The 18,433-nt window shown below is 38.5% G+C and overlaps 1 protein-coding gene across 1 annotated transcript; it reads left to right on the top strand.

The window, feature by feature from the left end:
* Nucleotides 1-17,257: 17,257 nt before the first annotated feature.
* On the top strand, nt 17,258-18,031 carry LOC115232664 (extensin-like). Its single transcript, XM_029802683.1, has one exon. It carries the CDS (start codon nt 17,258-17,260, stop codon nt 18,029-18,031), a length of 774 nt encoding a protein of 257 aa, XP_029658543.1.
* Nucleotides 18,032-18,433: the final 402 nt, after the last annotated feature.

The raw sequence follows: 18,433 nt of genomic DNA, 5'->3' as shown, positions 1-18,433 counted from the left end.
AGTAGCTTGCGGATTTTTCTGTCAATTTTCATTATTTCACTGGTATTCCAGTTAAGCACATTGAAGCTATAAAGAACAACTGGTACTGCTAAGGAATTTATCGCTGACACATTATATGCATTCAACTCAGACTTCAGGACTGCTCGTACTCTTCTATAACATGCTTTCCTAACCTTCTCTTTCATGCTTGCATGCTGGATACCAGAGCCTTCATTTATTCCTAGGTATTTATAGGTTTGTTCCTGCTCAAGTTCCTTTATTACTATTTCGACATCTAATTCGATTGAACTAGACTTTACCAATTTCCCTTTCTTAAAAGTGGCTTTGGCACACTTTTCAAGGCCAAACTCTATCCCGATATCATCACTGAATCCTTTCACAGTATGTAATAATCCTTCAAGCTCTTCATCATCTTTGCCATATAACTTTAAGTCATCCATATAAAATAGATGGCTTATTTTCCTGTTGTCAATTTTATAGCCATATCCTGTTCTATTCAGTTCACTTGAGAGTGGTATTAGTGCTATGCAGAAAATTAGTGGTGAAAGTGAGTCACCTTGGAAAATGCCACAGTTTATGCTAATGTTGTTTGAGTGCAATACTCCATTAGAATGATATAATTGGAGCTTCGTGTTCCATAGTGACATATACTTTAAAAAATCTGAAATCACAGGAGAAATTTTGAAAATGTCCAGCGATTTCAGAATCCACGAATGTGGTATGCTGTCAAAGGCTTTTTTTGTAATCAATCCATGGAGAGCTGAGATTTCTGCGCTTGTTATGGCATTTCTCAAGGATCATGCGATTAATTAGGAGCTGATCTTTGCATCCGTATGAGCCTCGTCTGCATCCTTTTTGTTCAGTGGGAAAGATGCTATTCTCTTCCATAAACGTATATGTTTTCTCTACTAGAAAAGATGTCAAAATCTTATAGGTAGTAGATAAACATGTTATAGGCCGGTAGTTTTTTGGGTCTTTCGTTTTGTTATTTTGGGGGAGGAGGTAAGTAATACCATTTGCCATCCAATGTGGTGTTTTTTCCGGGTCTTTTGCCATCCAATGTGGTGTTTTTTCCGGGTCTTATTATTATTATTTTTATTCAGTAGTTTTATTTTTATAGCGTGCTTTCACTTCACTACCGAGCGCAGCTCTGTGTGCCTTGGGTATGCGCTGTGATTTGTTGTGATGCTCTGATGGTTATTGTATGGAAAGTGTTCTGCGTAGGATGTGTGCAGTGCCTAGTAGTGCAATATTCTGTATGTTATATGTGTTTGTAAGTCCTGGTGTTTTTGTTATGTATTTGTCTGAATATTTTTTTATCATGCCTAATGCACCTACTATGATAGGAATTGTTTCTGTTTTCAGATTCCACATTCTAGTTACCTATTTCCAGGTCTTTGTATTTTGAGAGTTTCTCCATTTCTTTTAGAGACACGTTGTCATCAGCCGGTTGATACATCAATTAGAAAGCATTTTTTTTCTTCATGATCTCTGACAACTATATCTGGTCTGTTGGCCTTAATTTCTCTATCTGTGTGTATCGGCATATCCCAGAGTATGGTTGCTTTCTCATTTTCTGTGACCTTTTCTGGTATGTGCCTATACCATCTTTTTTCTGTTGTTATTCCATAATGTTGGCATAGCTTCCAGTGTATGTAGGTTCCAACTCTGTCATGTCTGTGAATATATTCCTTCTTAGCCAGGACTGGGCAGCTAGAGATAATATGATTTATTGTTTCTTGTCCATCTCCACATATTCTGCAGTTACTTGTAATATTTCTTTTCATTACATGTTTTTGGTAATTTCTGGTGGGGAGGCTTTGGTCTTGTGCTGCAATTAAAAATCTCTCTGTTTCTGCTTTGAGTCCTGAGCTTCTCAACCATTGCTGGGATTTTTCTTTGTCTATTTCTTTTGCATTTAGTTTAGTCCAGTATTTACCGTGGAGGGGTTTTTCTTGCCATCGTTTTATCATGGTTCTTTGCTGTTCTAGTTTTAGTTTGGATTTCATTTGTTTTATAGCTTTTGTTGTTTCTTCATCTTCTTCTTCTTCTTTTTCTTTATATTTGTTAGGTGGTATGATTTCTTGTTTGTATTTGTCAGCTTCCTTAAATACTGAGAACAGTTTTTTGTTTTGCTCGTGTTTTGCCGCTATCTGGATCAGTTTTCCTTCCTTCTGAAGTAGATATTTTTGCAGTCCTATGGTGGTTATTTTATAGTAGTTTTCCAGCTGTATAAGGCCTCTACCACCTTCTATACGTTGTATATATAGTCTTTCTATGTCAGATTTTGGGTGATGCATCCTAGATCCTGTCATTATTTTTCTTGTTTTCCTGTCTATTTTGGTCAGTTCATTTTGTGTCCAGTTAAGGATATTGTAGCTGTAACTTATAACTGGGACAGCTAAAGTGTTGATACCTATTATCTTGTTTTTAGCATTGAGCTCTGTGTTTAGTATTGATCTAACTCGTCTATAATATTCTTTTTTTATTTTCTCTTTCATTTGTGTGTGTTGTGTCTTATCTAGTTCATGGATTCCTAAGTATTTGTAAGTTTGGCCTTGGTCTAATTCTTTTATTTCATTTGCTTCATCTAGTGTGATGTTGTTACTCTTTACTACTTTTCCTCTTTTCATGGTTACTTTGGCGCATTTTTCTAATCCAAATTTCATATCTATTTCTTTGGTAAATCCATGAACTGTCTTTAATAGTGTTTCCAGCTGTTTGTCATTTGCAGCGTATAGTTTTAGGTCATCCATATATAAAAGGTGGCTGATCGTTTTGCCGTAACATTTATATCCGCATCCAGTTCTATTTAGCATATCAGATAGAGGTGACAGTGCCAAGCAGAAAAGGAGTGGAGAGCGTGTCTCCCTGGAATATTCCTCTTCTAATGGGGATGTCTTTGGTTTTCATGAGTCCCTCTTTTGTTTGGAGGTGTAGGACTGTTTGCCATTTATTCATAGAGTGCTCTATGAATTTTATGATTGTTGGTGCTACTTTGTTAATGGCTAGTGTTTCGAGGATCCATGTGTGGGGGATGCTATCAAACGCCATTTTGTAGTCAATCCAGGCCATACTGAGGCCTTTCTTCTTTCTGTGGCTGTCTTCAGTTATGGCTTTATTGATCATTAGTTGATCTTTACAGCAATATGAGCCTTTGCGGCATCCTTTCTGCTCTTCTTCTTCTTATTATTATTATTTATGTATTTATTTATTTATTTATTTATCTATATATTTTAATCTGCATGTTTGTTACAAACGCTCGGAAGTTTGGGCCTCCAGCAAGGCTTTTCACGATACCCTTAAACCCAGAAACTTTACAATTCCCCCTCGTATTATAAATGTGAAACTCTACTGCAGTCATTTTAAGAGTGCAGAACGCACTCCTGGGGGTATATTCCATCAGCCATATTCTTGTGATACAGATTTAACAGCTTTCTTTTTTATCATGCACTAAGTTCTTTAAACAATACTGGAAGCCCCTTGTACTTCTAGAATGTTAAAATACTGATTATACACAAACAAAACTTATGAAAAACTTGCTTCTTCACCAAACATCACGCCAAGAAAGTTGGTTACATTTGGCAAGTTGGCCACTTGAAACTCTTAAAATATACGTCTTTTGGTCTATTTATTGTAAACTAGAGTCGATCAATCCAATTTCAATTGTGGCTTTAAGTGGCAATTGGCCAACTCCTAATAAAGAGGTCTGGTCACTATACACAAACATTTTTTTCCGCACTTGATCCACTGGTTTGTCTGCTTTTAAAATAATTTTATCGCTGTATTCTTTATCGTTTTATTTATTTATCTACTTTTTATATATATTCTTTCTCTTCAGAGAGGAAAAATGTGGCTTCTATATTTTTGTAACATTAATAAAGAGAAATTGTATTTTGTTTCTATAACCCAAAAGCTTTTTAGATTCGATCGACTTTCTTCATATGTATGTATGTATGTATGTATGTATGCATGTATGCATGTATGTATGCATGTATGTATGTATGTATGTATGTATGTATGTATGTAGTATGTATGTATGTATGTATGTATGTATGTCTGTCTGTCTGTCTGTCTGTCTGTCTGTCTGTATGTATGTATGTATTATGTGCGTGTGTGTGTGTGTATATATATATATATATATCAGTTTTTCATAATATCGATTCCGATAAACGAAGCCTTACAGTGAGAAACAACAGATCAAGGGGGATCAATGAACGCATTTATTAAGACGAAGTATACTAAATATTCAGTGTCATAGACAGAATGATGTTACGTGTGTGGACGAAATATGCCGAAATATATCTATGTGTATGTGTGTGTGTGTGTGTGTTTGTGTGTGTGTGTGTGTTTATGCGTGTGTGTGTGTGTGTGTGTGTGTGTGTGTGTGTGTGTGTACATTTGAAAGAGTACAATCAGTTAATTTTCCATATGGGAGTGAAATGTTTTCTCTCAGCTCATCTTAGAACGAAGGCATTACGCATGATAATTATATACATTCAGTCACAGATATATATATATATATATATATATATATATATATATATATATATATATATATATATATATAGGGGGTCGAAATGACAGCAGAGCAACGTGGCGGCACAAGACACCCGTTAAACGAGTAGAGACCATCACAGTTGATTATAAATATATTGTCAGCTACAGCCCGTGTGAAATTTGAAGTCAAGGACAGTCTGCGCAGCATAACGAAGAGTCTCTTTTTCAAAATGAAGGAGCCCACACACACATGCATAACCCGAAGCAAAATCTCAATCTCAGTAATTTTAAGTGTTTTATCACAGTAACACTTTTTCAAAGAGACATGTTACAACTAAATTTAATGACTATTTCACACCCACAAGCTTTACAGTAGTCCTTGCACCAGCACAGAATTTCTCACGTGCTGCGCTATTGTTAAATAGTCGCTCACCCTACTCTGGATTCATCCGTTCTTTTGTTATGCATTGTTTTGCTAGCTTTCTTTCTTGCAGTTATTCCTCACCATGCTAGTCTGTAGGTTTACAGACTTAGTAGCCAACGACCCGGCTATGCAACAGGTTGCACTTGATTACTTATTTCCAGGTGTTCTTAATAATATGTGTGTATGTTTGTGTATGTACAAGTATTGGGTTACAGCGAAATTCGTTCGTTTCTAAACTCGAAAAATATTTTTATCGTAGTATTTTATGGTTTGTTTGTAGCTGTATCCTTCCTCTAGAACTTTCGTTTATCGCTTTTGAAACTTAAATAAATTGTATCCTTTTTCAGACGTATGGCGATTGAATGCCAATTAGAAACAAAAATAAAAGAGTACTTTAGATATCTGCCCCACTTTGCTTTCAGTCAAGGTTTCAAAACTGCTAAGGCCGCTCGTGACATTTGTGCTGTGTACGGAGAAAGAATGAACTGCACAAATAGTTTTCACATTTCGAGGAGAGGGAATTCGACCTCACAGACTCTTCGCTTTCCGACCGACCTCTTCCGTTCAATGAAGGCCGATTGAACGAGCTCAACCACGAAGATCTGCACCAATCCACAAGAGAATTGACCCAGCAGATAGGATACTCTCATAATACCGTCACTCATCACCTTCACTGAGTAAGGCTCAAATCTCGTATGTGCCACACTCTTCGAAGAGACAAACTCCAAAGTTCTTCTATCTCCACCTGTTTTCTCGATCGACACCAGGCGATTCGTGGACAAAAATAGAGACTTTGGGTAGCTAGTAAATGAAAGAAATGCAATGCCCATGAATTTTGTAATTCATCCTTGTTTGGTGTGATAGATGTGACCGATATTCACTTCAAACATTTGTAGGTCGATAACCACAGGGAAAAGATGGAAGGAGCTATGATTACAGAACAGAGAAAAGATTGGACAAACTGTTTAGTGAAAGATTTAAAAAGTGATAAATGGTTATGAGAGGAGAAGTAAGCAATGTATCATTTGGGTTATAGTGGAACAATAATCTAGCTGAATGGATCACAGTAGCAGATACAGCTACTTATAAGGTACCGAAAGGCCTTATTTGGGATGTATTTTCAGTCACTTACTTTAAATATCAGCAATAATATCGCTGGTATTTCTTTAAATATCAACAAGAAAGTTGCAGATATATAAGTTTTTATTCATCGCGTGTCTTACTTCGGCTCTATTGATAAATGGTTAATAATTTGTATCTAATGTAGAAGTGAATGACACATAGTCTGGGATGCAATATTGGCAGCGATAGAAATATGAAGTCACTGTGAGAGATCGTCCACGATTTTGAATCCAAACATTTGTAAAGATTTTGAATATAGATGTAGCGATTGTATCTTTGTGAGCTGTTAGAAGAAAGTAGGTTTTCATGCTATATTTGGGGAATGTTTACGAGATCTGTGTTAATGTAGGCTGTGTATGCATCCGACATAAGGTGCGACTGGTGAGGTAGCGATAATACCTATGCACTGGAGGTTAAACTAAACTAAAGCGTTGTATTATTTTCATAAGAGTGTGAGTATTTCCTAAGAAACGACAGTAAGTCGTTTATGTATAGAAGAAAGAGTTTGTGAAACATAAAAGGCAGTTGAGATACACAGGATAATAGAATGCAGGGTTAATAGTTCCCGTGAGTTTACCTAATGGACTTGTCTGGCAAGACATTTTCCTTATAAGAGATGAATATATGAGCTAAATATGCAACACAGGCAATATAATTAGAAGATCCTTAAATCAGAAAGAAATCGAATCTTTTGTTGATGTCAACGTGAAAAACATTGTTTCGTCGAAGTTCTCCTTGGTGGGAAGACATTAATTTGTTAGAAAAAGAGGAGGCTACCGTAACCTGCCTCTATAGAAATTGTATTGATCACTGGGGAAAGTAAGGTATCTAAAATGATAAAGTTGGTGGTTATTTACGACCGTTTGTATCATCTGTGTAGTGTTGGATGTGAGAGCAATAAGTCGGTAGTTTTCAGAGTCAGACCAAATGATTTATCTTATTTGAGGCATATAGAATGCCTCCTGTCTTCATAGACAGGAAAATTTTGAAGTATTTGACAACGATACGACAAAACTAAGATAAAGCTATATAATAATGGGAGCTGATCAACGGTTGCGACAGAGTAATCGCAGAGGTTTTCACGGGGCGGTGAAACAAGTGATGTAGAAGACTTCGGTTGATATTGCCGTATGTAAGCAACATCGATTTGGAAGCAGATCAGCAAATAGCGAAGAGTACTGCAACTTGGTTGCAGTACAAGCAGCTTGGTTATATAAACTATATATAAAAAGGTAAAGACCTCCTTCGCTCATGAATGACCATGGAATTACATCTAGAAATTTACCTTCCAAGGCACAAGTCCGGGCAAGGGGTTGTTTATGGAAGATCAGCAGTTGCTCACGCATACCAACCTCCCCTCTTCATGCCACTGATGTTATCCAAGTGAAAGGCAAAGGGGCCGATACAGCTTGGCACCAGTGACGTCGCAACTTGTTTCTACAGCTGGAGCAACATGAATATAGTGTCTTGCTCAAGAACACAACACAGCCCGATCCGGGAATCGAACTCACTACCTCTTGATTGTGAGCCCAACGATCTAACCACTAAGCCATGCGTCTTCACGTATATATATATGTTAGTTAGTTAGTTAGTTAATTTGGCTCAAAAGCAAATAGCAAGGCCATGTAGGGGGACATGGAGTTAAGTACAGGGTGGTGTTCATGTAAAGAGTTCAGGCCACTTGAGGTCAAGGGAGGCTTTGAACAAAGCGGTCGTCGGCATCTTCACCATCTCGTCTGGCAGCTTGTTCCACGGATCCGCAACCCGGACGTAGAAAGCTCCTCTCCTTCGATTGAGATGAAATCGTCGCAGGTAGAGCTTTTCGGAATGACCCCGTAGCCGACGCTCTGGAGCAGGAGTGAAGAACAGCTCTTTCAAGAGGTTACACTTTCCGCTTATGATGCTGTGGGCGAGAATGAGATCACCACGGCGGCGGCGTTTTTCTAGAGAATAAAGGTCGAGCGTCCTCAGCCTTTCTTCATAGGACAAATTTTTGAGACCATGAACCATGCGGGTAGCCAGCTTCTGGACTCTTTCAAGATGCTGTATGTCTTTGAGGAGATAAGGAGAAGAGGCTTGAATCCCGTATTCCAATATGGGTCTCACCAGCGTGACATAGAGTGGTAGGAATATGGCTGCTGTGAGCATTCCAAATGACCGTCGAATCAAGAACAGAATTCCGCGTGCTTTGTTGGCAGCATGGACGCACTGGGCCGAAGGCGAAAAGGAGGAATCCACCAAGATACCCAGGTCCTTTACCTGATCGGTCCTCTCCAGCAGCAGACGACCCGGCTCGAAATCAAGTTGAGTTGCAGGAGTAGAGCCAACAGGCAGATGACAGCACTTTGACACGTTCAGACACAGGTCCCATTCGTTAGACCACCTCCAAATTTGGTGGAGGCATCGACGAAGATCCTCTATATCACCGCGAGGAGCGACCTATATATAACTTGGTTGTATATAGGTTATATAAGGGTTGCGAGCAGTTGAGTTCTGTAATATTGGTACTGATTCTCTTAGTGACAAAGCAAGATGTTAATTTCAGAGATGAGAGGGTTTGTGTAATAGGCAGTGTACAAGAGTATCCATTACTTTCCTGTTCTTCATCTTGCAGCTGTTGTGGTGATGGTAAACTAATACCTGTTGCCGTTGACAGGTTACATCTTCAGGGATGTAACCTAATTCTTGTCTGTAATGTTACAGCTGCAAATGAAACACTTGGAGAGGTTTGGGTTTCGTTCTATGAGGATGTCTATAAGAAAATTCGATGGGCTTCATATAAATCTTTCCTTATAAATGTTATACCTACATCACAACTAAGACGTATAAAATAACTGATATCACTTGCTTACTAGTACTAGAGAAGGTTCATGGCGAACGTACAGAGAGAAATGATGAGTGTGGCATAAGCGATTCACATTAACGAACACTTACTACCCATTTTAAATGAAATATGAAAGGATTTTCGATGTATCTAGATAGAGGTTTCTAAATTTGTACCAAGTTACAGGAAGAATTAGCTGCAGCTACAAAGCAAATTGTATGCCATTATGACACATACCAGTTTTACACAAGCTTTCTTAATCATTTCTTCAAAATCATCGTCAATCTTAAAAGAGTAAGTATGCATAATGTATAGAACTGGGAGCTGTGATGAGCTGGTCTTAATAACTGAAATGGAAGATAAAACATCTAAAAAGAATTGCTAGATTAGTAAAAGCATGTAACTCAATGCCATATTGAAATTTTCCAAGTATTTCATCGCACAGTAATCCTAGGATAATGATTACTAATATTTGATATTGACAAGCTTTTTGTTATTTCTTTTTCAAAATCCACAAGCTTTGATGTTGACGATGATAAATTGTCAATACCACAAAGCTCGTTTGCAGCAGATTTCAACGAAGCAGAATCTCCATTTTGATCTTTGATATATTTATTAAATAAATCTAGTGAAAATATAATCAGAATATTTATAGGCGTAGGAGTGGCTGTGTGGTAAGTAGCTTGCTTACCAGCCACATGGTTCCGGGTTCAGTCCCACTGCGTGGTACCTTGGACGAGTGTCTTCTACTATAGCCTCGGGCTGACCAAAGACTTGTGAGTGGATTTGGTAAACGGAAACTGAAAGAAGCCCGTCGTATATATGTATTTATATAAATATATATATATGTACGCATGTGTATATGTTTGTGTGTCTGTGTTTGTTCCCCCAACATCGCTTGACAACCGATGCTGGTGTATTTATGTCCCCGTAACTTAGCGGTTCGGCAAAAGAGACTGATAGAATAGGTATTAGGATTACAAAGAATAAGTCCTGGGGTCGATTTGCTCGACCAAAGGCGGTGCTCTAGCATGGCCACTGTCAAATGACTGAAACAAGTAAAAGAGAGTATCTCAGCGACAAAATGAATCAGTATTAGTTAATAAATGGCATTTAGTTGATAATTTTAAACCGAATATCAGTAATATTCACAAAAAGGCGGTGAGCTGGCAGAGTGGTTAGCACGCCAGGCGAAATGCTTAGCGGTATCTCGTCTGTCTTTACGTTCTGATTTCAAATTCCGCCGAGGTCAACTTTGCTTTTCATCCTTTCGGGGTCAATAAATTAAGTTCCAGTTGCGTACTGGAGTCGATCTAATCGACTGGCCCCTCCCCCAAAAGTTCGTGCTTGTGCCTAGAGTAGAAAGGAACGTTAGGCAAGTGTCTTCTACCATAGCCTCGGGTAGATCAAAGTCTTGTGAGTGTATATGGTAGACGAAGCTGAAAGAAGCACATCGTATATATATATATATATATATATATATATATATATATATATATATATGTGTGTGTGTGTGTGTGTGTGTGTGTGTCTTTTTGTCTGTATTTGTCTCATTACCACCACCGCTTGACAAGCAGCGATGGTGTATTTGGATCCTCGTAACTTAGCGGTACTACAAAAGAGACCGATAAGATAAGTACAGGCTTAACAAATAAGTATTTAGGTCGATTCATTCGGCTAAAACTTCAAGGTGGTGCGCCAGCATGGCTGCAGTCTAATGACTGAAAGAAATAAAAGATAACAGAATGCCTTACTATGGATTATAATATATAATACTATATATAAAACTATAACAGCTATCGTAAAAAGAGGCCGTGAATGAGAAAAACGCCTTGGTGAGCCAAGAACTCACAACGACCTCGAACACACAAGTGCAAACAAGGGAGTCAGAGAAAGGCAGAATGCTACTTATATCTGAACACTACTACAGAAATATTCTTTTAAAAAAACTTTTCTTCTAATTTTTCTAAATTTAATTATTTAATCGTTACAGTTGAAAAGGTCTCAAAATGACCGAAACCGGTACTGAAAGATTCACTATAAAATTATCTTAGCATTTTCTATTTTTGACTTGTTTTTTCATATATATATATATATATATATATATATATATATATATATATATACTCTTTTACTCTTTTACTTGTTTCAGTTATTTGACTGCGGCCATGCTGGAGCATCGCCTTTAGTCGAAGAAATCGACCCCAGGACTTATCTTTTGTAAGCCTAGTACTTATACTATCGGTCTCTTTTGCCGAACCGTTAAGTTACGGAGACCTAAACACACCAGCATCGGTTGTCAAGTGATTTGGTGGGACAAACATACACACACATATATATATATATACATATATATGATGGGCTTCTTTCAGTTTCCGTCTATATATATATATGATTCACAATCAAGGTGCAGAAATGGCGTATTCCGAATGAACAAGATAATGTAATCCGATGGTAGAAAGAATTCCGCGAATTAGGTACTCCGAAGTCAAATGTAACCACATGTGAATCGTTGGCGATTTTCTTCCTCCATCTTTCATTCTATTGGACCTTCCTCCGTTTCCGAAGAAGAGCGTCTGCTCAAAATGTTAAACCATATTTCTTTCCTTCCCTGAGCGTCTGCTGGTATTTTACATGTACCACGTCCTCGCTTTGCTGTTTTTTTGTTTGTTCTTCTTTTCTGAATTTACTATATATCTATCTATCTATCTATCTATATATATATATATATATATATATATATATATATATAACGTTTCAGGGGCAGCATTCAACTTTTTCTAACTAAAGGGATTTCTAATTACGCGCGACTGTTTAGCGCGTTTTTTACTTCGAAATTCACTATTATAAAGAAAACTGTTTCATATGCATGTGCGTGCGCGCGCGCGTGTACATGCGTGTATGTATGAGTCTTATATGCATACACATACACACACACACACACACACACACACACATACACATTTGCCTAGATGCGATAGTATTGTTATTTCTTGAAGTACAGGTTCGTCAGAAACTCAAACTATACTGTGGGATTTCGTGACTCATTAAGACACGCTTTGTTCTATTGTAGATTTAATATTTTATTAACGATTTCTGGTTATGTTATTTGGTTTTGTTTTAATCTTCTTTCTTTCTTGAAGTCGTATAATTCCTTGCTCTGGTTTTGATTTGTTTTGTTTCATTTTGCTTTTGTTCTTAGTTCGGAGTCTTTATTTCTCATTCAGTCTGTCCTTGTACAATGTTTTTGCTACCTAACCCTTCTACAACAGCCACCGCTAATTTTTTCACATTCTTCTCCGTCTCTCGCTTTCTTTTATTGCTTTATTAAGAACAACTTATGTAATTGATAGTCTTTCCTACCGCCCGTGTCTTTCTCTCTGTTGTCACATTTACATTACGTTAACGTCTGGCCACGTCACGATTACATAAACACTTTGAAAGAAATGGCACTAATCATCATCATCATCGTCATATTCGATATCATCATAGTCATCACCATCATCAAGGCCGTCATCATTATCGTCATCATAATCACCACCGTCATCATCGTCGTGATCGTCATCATTATCGTTGTCGTCGTCATAGTCACCACCATCGTCGTCGTCGTCGTCACTGTCTTCATCATAGTCACCAACATCATCGTCGCTGTCATCGTCATTTTCATCGTCGTCATCATCGCCGTCATCCTTATCGTCATCATCATCATCATCATCGTCATCGTCGCCGTCATCATAATTATCACCATCCTCTTTGTCGTCGTCGTCGTCATCATTGTCGTCATCATAGTCACCAACATCATCGTCACTGTCATCGTCATCATCGTCGTCGTCATCATCATCATCATAGTCATCCCCTTCATTGTCGTCATCATCATCGTCGTCATCGACGTCGTCGTCATCATCGTCGCCATCATTATCATCTCCAGCAACGGCTGCAACAGCAATTGCAAATATGAGATTTGTGAGAGCGTCGAACAAAATCGCTCGAGATATTCGTCTCGATTCTGCCTTCAGATGCTGCTTTTCACCTTTCCGAACTCGATAAATAAATAAAAAAAAATACCTGTCAGTTACTGGAGTCGATATAATCATTTGTCCCTTTCTTCTCTCTAACTCAAGGATTTCTTGTCTTGTATCAAACCGATGGCGGCAAGATGGCAGAATCGGATCATTAGGGCACCGGGGGAAAATGCTTGGCAGAATTTCTACCAATTCTTTATGTTCCGAGTTCAAATCCCGCTAAGATCAACTTTACCTTTCATCTTTTCGGAGTTGATAAACTAAGTACCAGTCGTAAAATAAGTACCCTATAATTCAGTACTTTACAAAACCACGGTTACCTTGGCCACTAAGATAAGTACCTACTTCTAAGGGTCTTTTTCAATCTATCAGACGCTTGCTTAGAGCAGGTCCGTTCACTGGGACAATGTTCTTCACGTTCTTCCAACTGTCAACAAATTTGGTGGAAGGCAGCAAATGTAATCGACTTAATCCCCTCACCTCACAATTGCTGGCCTTGTGCCAAAATTAGAAAGAATTATTATTGTCAAGCTGATCCAGGAAATGAGTGTCTTTTTGATTGGCCCTTAAATTCTATTTCCTTCTATTGGAAATTCTATTCCTTATCATTCTTTGTTATCCATTTTGTTTCTCTTGTCTTCCTGTTTACATCTTTTCTGTGTAAATCTCTTCGATTATTGCAATGTCCCCATCCTTTGTACAGTATAACGGGATCTTCTGAAGTCGCGTGGCATAGTGGTTAGGGTATTCGTTTCACAATCATAAGTTCGTTGGTTCAATATCCGGCGGTAGGTTGTGTCCTTGGTTAAGACATTTTATTTCACGTTGCCCCAGTCCACTCAGCTAGAAAAGATGAATGGTACCTGTATGGCTATTCTTGTCACATTCTGGGTCACGCTGAATATCTTTGAGAATTACATTAAAGGTACGTCTGTCTGTGGAGTGCTCAGCCACTTGCAGGTTAATTTCGTGAGATCGAAACATATTTGACCATAAAATTGGGGCTTAATTTTGGATTAAACAACAACAGGCTTGTTTAATAATATCGATCTTCTTCTGCTTTACTCATAGAACTATGTAAGATACCGAGTCCAAATAACATTATAAAATACTTTGGTCCATCAACCGTGTGTATACCATTAAGTACGGTACATTAAGTACGGTACACACATTGCTCTTTTAATTTAACACTGTCTTAATTTCGTATACCCAATTAATATTCAACCGGACGGCTATTTGCAACATCTCAGAGTTACTCAAGAAACAGGAAGAGAGAGTGAGAGAAAGTTGGGGCGAAAGAGTACAACAGAAGTCGCCCCCCCCTGCCAGAGCCTCGTGGAGCTTTTAATTGTTTTCGCTCAATAAACACACACAACGTCCGGTCTGGGAATCGAAACCGCGATCCTCCGACCGCGAGTACGCTGCCCTAACCACTGGGCTATTGCGCCTCCACCCACACTACCATAGCTATGTAAAAACATACCTTGATGAAATTTTACCAAACAGGTAAATTAGACGAAGTGGTTCGATCGAACACCTTCTGCGTTCACCGGAGATAAAACTACTAAGCTTTTTTTTATGAGGATATTTAAAACATAAAATTTACGGTGGTGGGTTTGACATGGGAGCGGGTATGAGTTGTGTATAGTATTGGGAGAGTATATTTCTTGAGATTTTGATTATTTGTTTTTAAATTTATTATTTGTACACAATGTTTATCTCCCTGTATTGTGTGCGTCACGTATTATGTTAATTTGGTTAACAGATATACATATGCGGCCTGCACAACACGGACAACTGTCTTTCGAAGAAACACAACGCCCCCCCCCACCCACACTCTCTTATCATTTAAACTACTTCACTCTCCGCTCAATGACTACGCAGTGAGCTTTGAAACAAAACCCCAAAGCATATATTCCTGCGACACCTATGATTCCGTTCCTCACGAATAATAGGGTATTTACCAGTCCTCTCTAGGGTAGTAGGGTATTTACTAGTCCTATCAAAAGCCAGATTTTTAGTCCCGATTTTTACTAGTCCTATCAAAAGCCAGCTCTTAGGCACTGACAGAAAAACTATATTCACATAGGTCTATATCTTTTATGAACTCTCTGGGGTAGAGATTGACCAACACAAACTACACGGACTGATAATAGAATATTAATAAACAGAAATAATTCCTTTTAGGCGAGCGAGCTGGCAGAACAGTTAGCATGCCGGGCGAAATGCTAAGCGGTATTTCATCTGCTGTTACGTTCTGAGTTCAAATTCCGCCGAGGTCGACTCTGCCTTTCATCCTTTCGGGGTTGATAAATTAAGTACCAGTTGCGTAATGGGGTCGATGTAATCGACTTAATCCCTTTGCCTGTCCTTGTTTGTCCCCTCTATGTTTAGCCCCTCGTGGGCAATAAAAAAATAAGAAATAATTCCTTTTGCCCAGGTATCATACACGCTTCGTACTACATCACATGCGTTTCACCAAATCCGCAACTTATAAATTAAATATTGATTTTTCAATTCCTCGATAAAGTTAGGATTAAAAGCATATAAGAAACGACAAATTACTGCAAAGTATTCAACCTTCAGGGCGAAAATATTCGACACATATTCGAAATATTGTGATTATGACGACAGTGAAACCGGTTGGTAAAATAGGATATTCTTTTTCCTGAAAGCTTTCTTAAATTAAAACATGCACTGATAGTTATTCAGTAAAACATTTTTTATATAATTTTTTTTTATATGCGAAAACTTTACTATAAATTCTGATTTTCCTTTTTGTATAAAACTCTTGTGAAAATATACAGTAATATTATAAAGTAAAAATTTGTACCATAACATATGTTATGTGCAAAAATAATTTTGATTCCCAACCACTTCATCAGGGTAGCATTGGGACTTGGAATATAAATAGCCTGAAGAAATACTAAGCATTTTGTCCAGCTTGTGTTGAGTACTAATCCTCATATGTATGTATGTATGTGTGTGTGTGGTGGGAGAGAGAGAGAGAGAGAGAGAAAAAAAAAGAATGGGAGTGGGAATAACGCATTAAAAAGGTAAGAAACAAAGGGAAAAATTCAAATCGAGAACCGAATGAAAAAAAACCGGTTTTGGCTTTGCCGTTTGCCTTCACATTGTTTATGGAAAGCAATTGTGAACTTAGCAATTGTCACGCAGAGTTTCAACACATTTCATACTACAATAAAAAGAAAGATAAAGAGAGGCAACATCTAAACACATGGTCATGTTTATTATGCAATAATTAATCATTTGATCATAATTACTTCGCTTCGAAGAAGTAATTAAAATAGATTGAACAACATGCTAGTTAGCATATAAGTTGTTACAACTCCATTCTGTCTTTGTCCAGCAGCAGTAGTCCAACACTATATATATATATATATATATATAATATATATATATATCGAACAATGAGAATAAGTATTCAACACTGCATTAGTTCATAAATGTTTTAGTCTGGAAACGAACACCAGTTTTTGTTAATATATTTCTTAGCATAAAACCAATGGTATCCTTAATACACAAATAAAGTATACACATATAAATACATACATACATACATATATATATATATATTATATATATATATATATTATATATATATATATATATATTATATATATATATATATATATATATATATATATATATATGTATATATATATATATGTATATATGTATCTATATATATGTATATATATATATATATATATATATTATATATATATATATATTTTACTTGTTTCGGTCATCAGACTGCAGCCATGCTGGGGTACAGCCTTCAAGAACTTTTAGTCGAATAAAGTGACCCAAGAACTATTTTTAAAGCCTGGTACTTATATCGGTCTCTTTTGTCGAACAACACTAAGTTGTGGGGACGTAATCAACCCAACCAGTTAAGTGGGGTGGTGGATAAACACAGACTCAAAAGCACAAATGCACATATACGAATGTGTGTGTGTAAGAGTTTGTGTGAGTGTGTGTGTGTGTGAGAGAGAGAGAGAGAGAGAGAGAGGGGGACACATGACCTAGTGATTAGGGTGCTGCATTCACGATCGCGAAATTGTGGTTTCAATTCCTAGACCGGGTGGTGTTTTGTGTTCTTGAGCAAAACGCTTCATCTCACGTTGATCTGCGATCACTTCATCACCTGATGTGTAGTACATTGCTTCCCTGTTGCACTTCTTGCTGTTCCATCTCCGTCACCTCCTCTTCGTGTTTCTGGGGACACTTAGCTTTCAAGTGTCCCCGTACTCCACACTGAAAAAGAATGGGAGGTCTTCCTCCACTACAACTCTTAGCTTCGTCTCGTCCGGTAACACTAATTCCTCTGTAATTTTGTGAATGTCTGGTAAATTGATGTGGACCGTCACCCCAAGGCCGTATCCCCCACAATTTACCTCCGGTCACCTCAAGGCCGTATCCCCCACAATTTACCTCCGGTCACCTCAAGGCCGTATCCCCCACAATTTACCTCCGGTCACCTCAAGGCCGTATCCCCCACAATTTACCTCCGGTCACCCCAAGGCCGTATCCCCCACAATTTACCTCCGGTCACCCCAAGGCCGTATCCCCCACAATTTACCTCCGGTCACCCCAAGGCCGTATCCCCCCAATTTACCTCCGGTCACCTCAAGGCCGTATCCCCCACAATTTACCTCCGGTCACCTCAAGGCCGTATCCCCCACAATTTACCTCCGGTCACCCCAAGGCCGTATCCCCCACAATTTACCTCCGGTCACCCCAAGGCCGTATCCCCCACAATTTACCTCCGGTCACCTCAAGGCTGTATCCCCCACAATTTACCTCCGGTCACCCCAAGGCCGTATCCCCCACAATTTACCTCCGGTCACCTCAAGGCCGTATCCCCCACAATTTACCTCCGGTCACCTCAAGGCCGTATCCCCCACAATTTACCTCCGGTCACCTCAAGGCCGTATCCCCCACAATTTACCTCCGGTCACCTCAAGGCCGTATCCCCCACAATTTACCTCCGGTCACCCCAAGGCCGTATCCCCCACAATTTACCTCCGTAGTTCTTGTGATTTTAAGTATTTTAGTTTCCTCTTCTGTATTATAGAGGATGGCTGCCAACAGCCACGCCTCTTCAATTTCTAGGGGCGCTCTACCAATCCACACTCTGGCCGCACGTTTGCCACAGTAGGATGGTAGTAGTACCCACTCAGTTGATCTCAAACCACAGTGGAGTGTTTTATCGCTACTTGTTCACTCGCGAAGCGTAACACCACTGTGCCATATTTCTTTCCTCCGGTATAGTACATCGTTAAGCTTTTAATCTCTTTCAAACATTCTTCGACTGCCTCTTCTGCAGCTATTTCAACTCTTTTTGTAGTAATAGACAGCGTTCTGTATATTACTGTCCTTTTTTCTGTTTTTTTTTTACCATAATTTTCAATTTCCTTGGGCGGCGTCAGCCTCAGGCTGTCTCCCGCCTTTCGTAACAATTCATTATATGTCTTAAAATTTGTGTCGTTCAGTCGCATTTCTCTTACTTGCAGA

The sequence above is a fragment of the Octopus sinensis genome, linkage group LG2, assembly GCF_006345805.1.
Source record: "Octopus sinensis linkage group LG2, ASM634580v1, whole genome shotgun sequence".
NCBI lineage: Eukaryota > Metazoa > Mollusca > Cephalopoda > Octopoda > Octopodidae > Octopus > Octopus sinensis.
The sequence above is the reverse complement of the archived record's forward strand: the minus strand, read 5'-3'. Positions and strand labels throughout refer to the sequence as shown.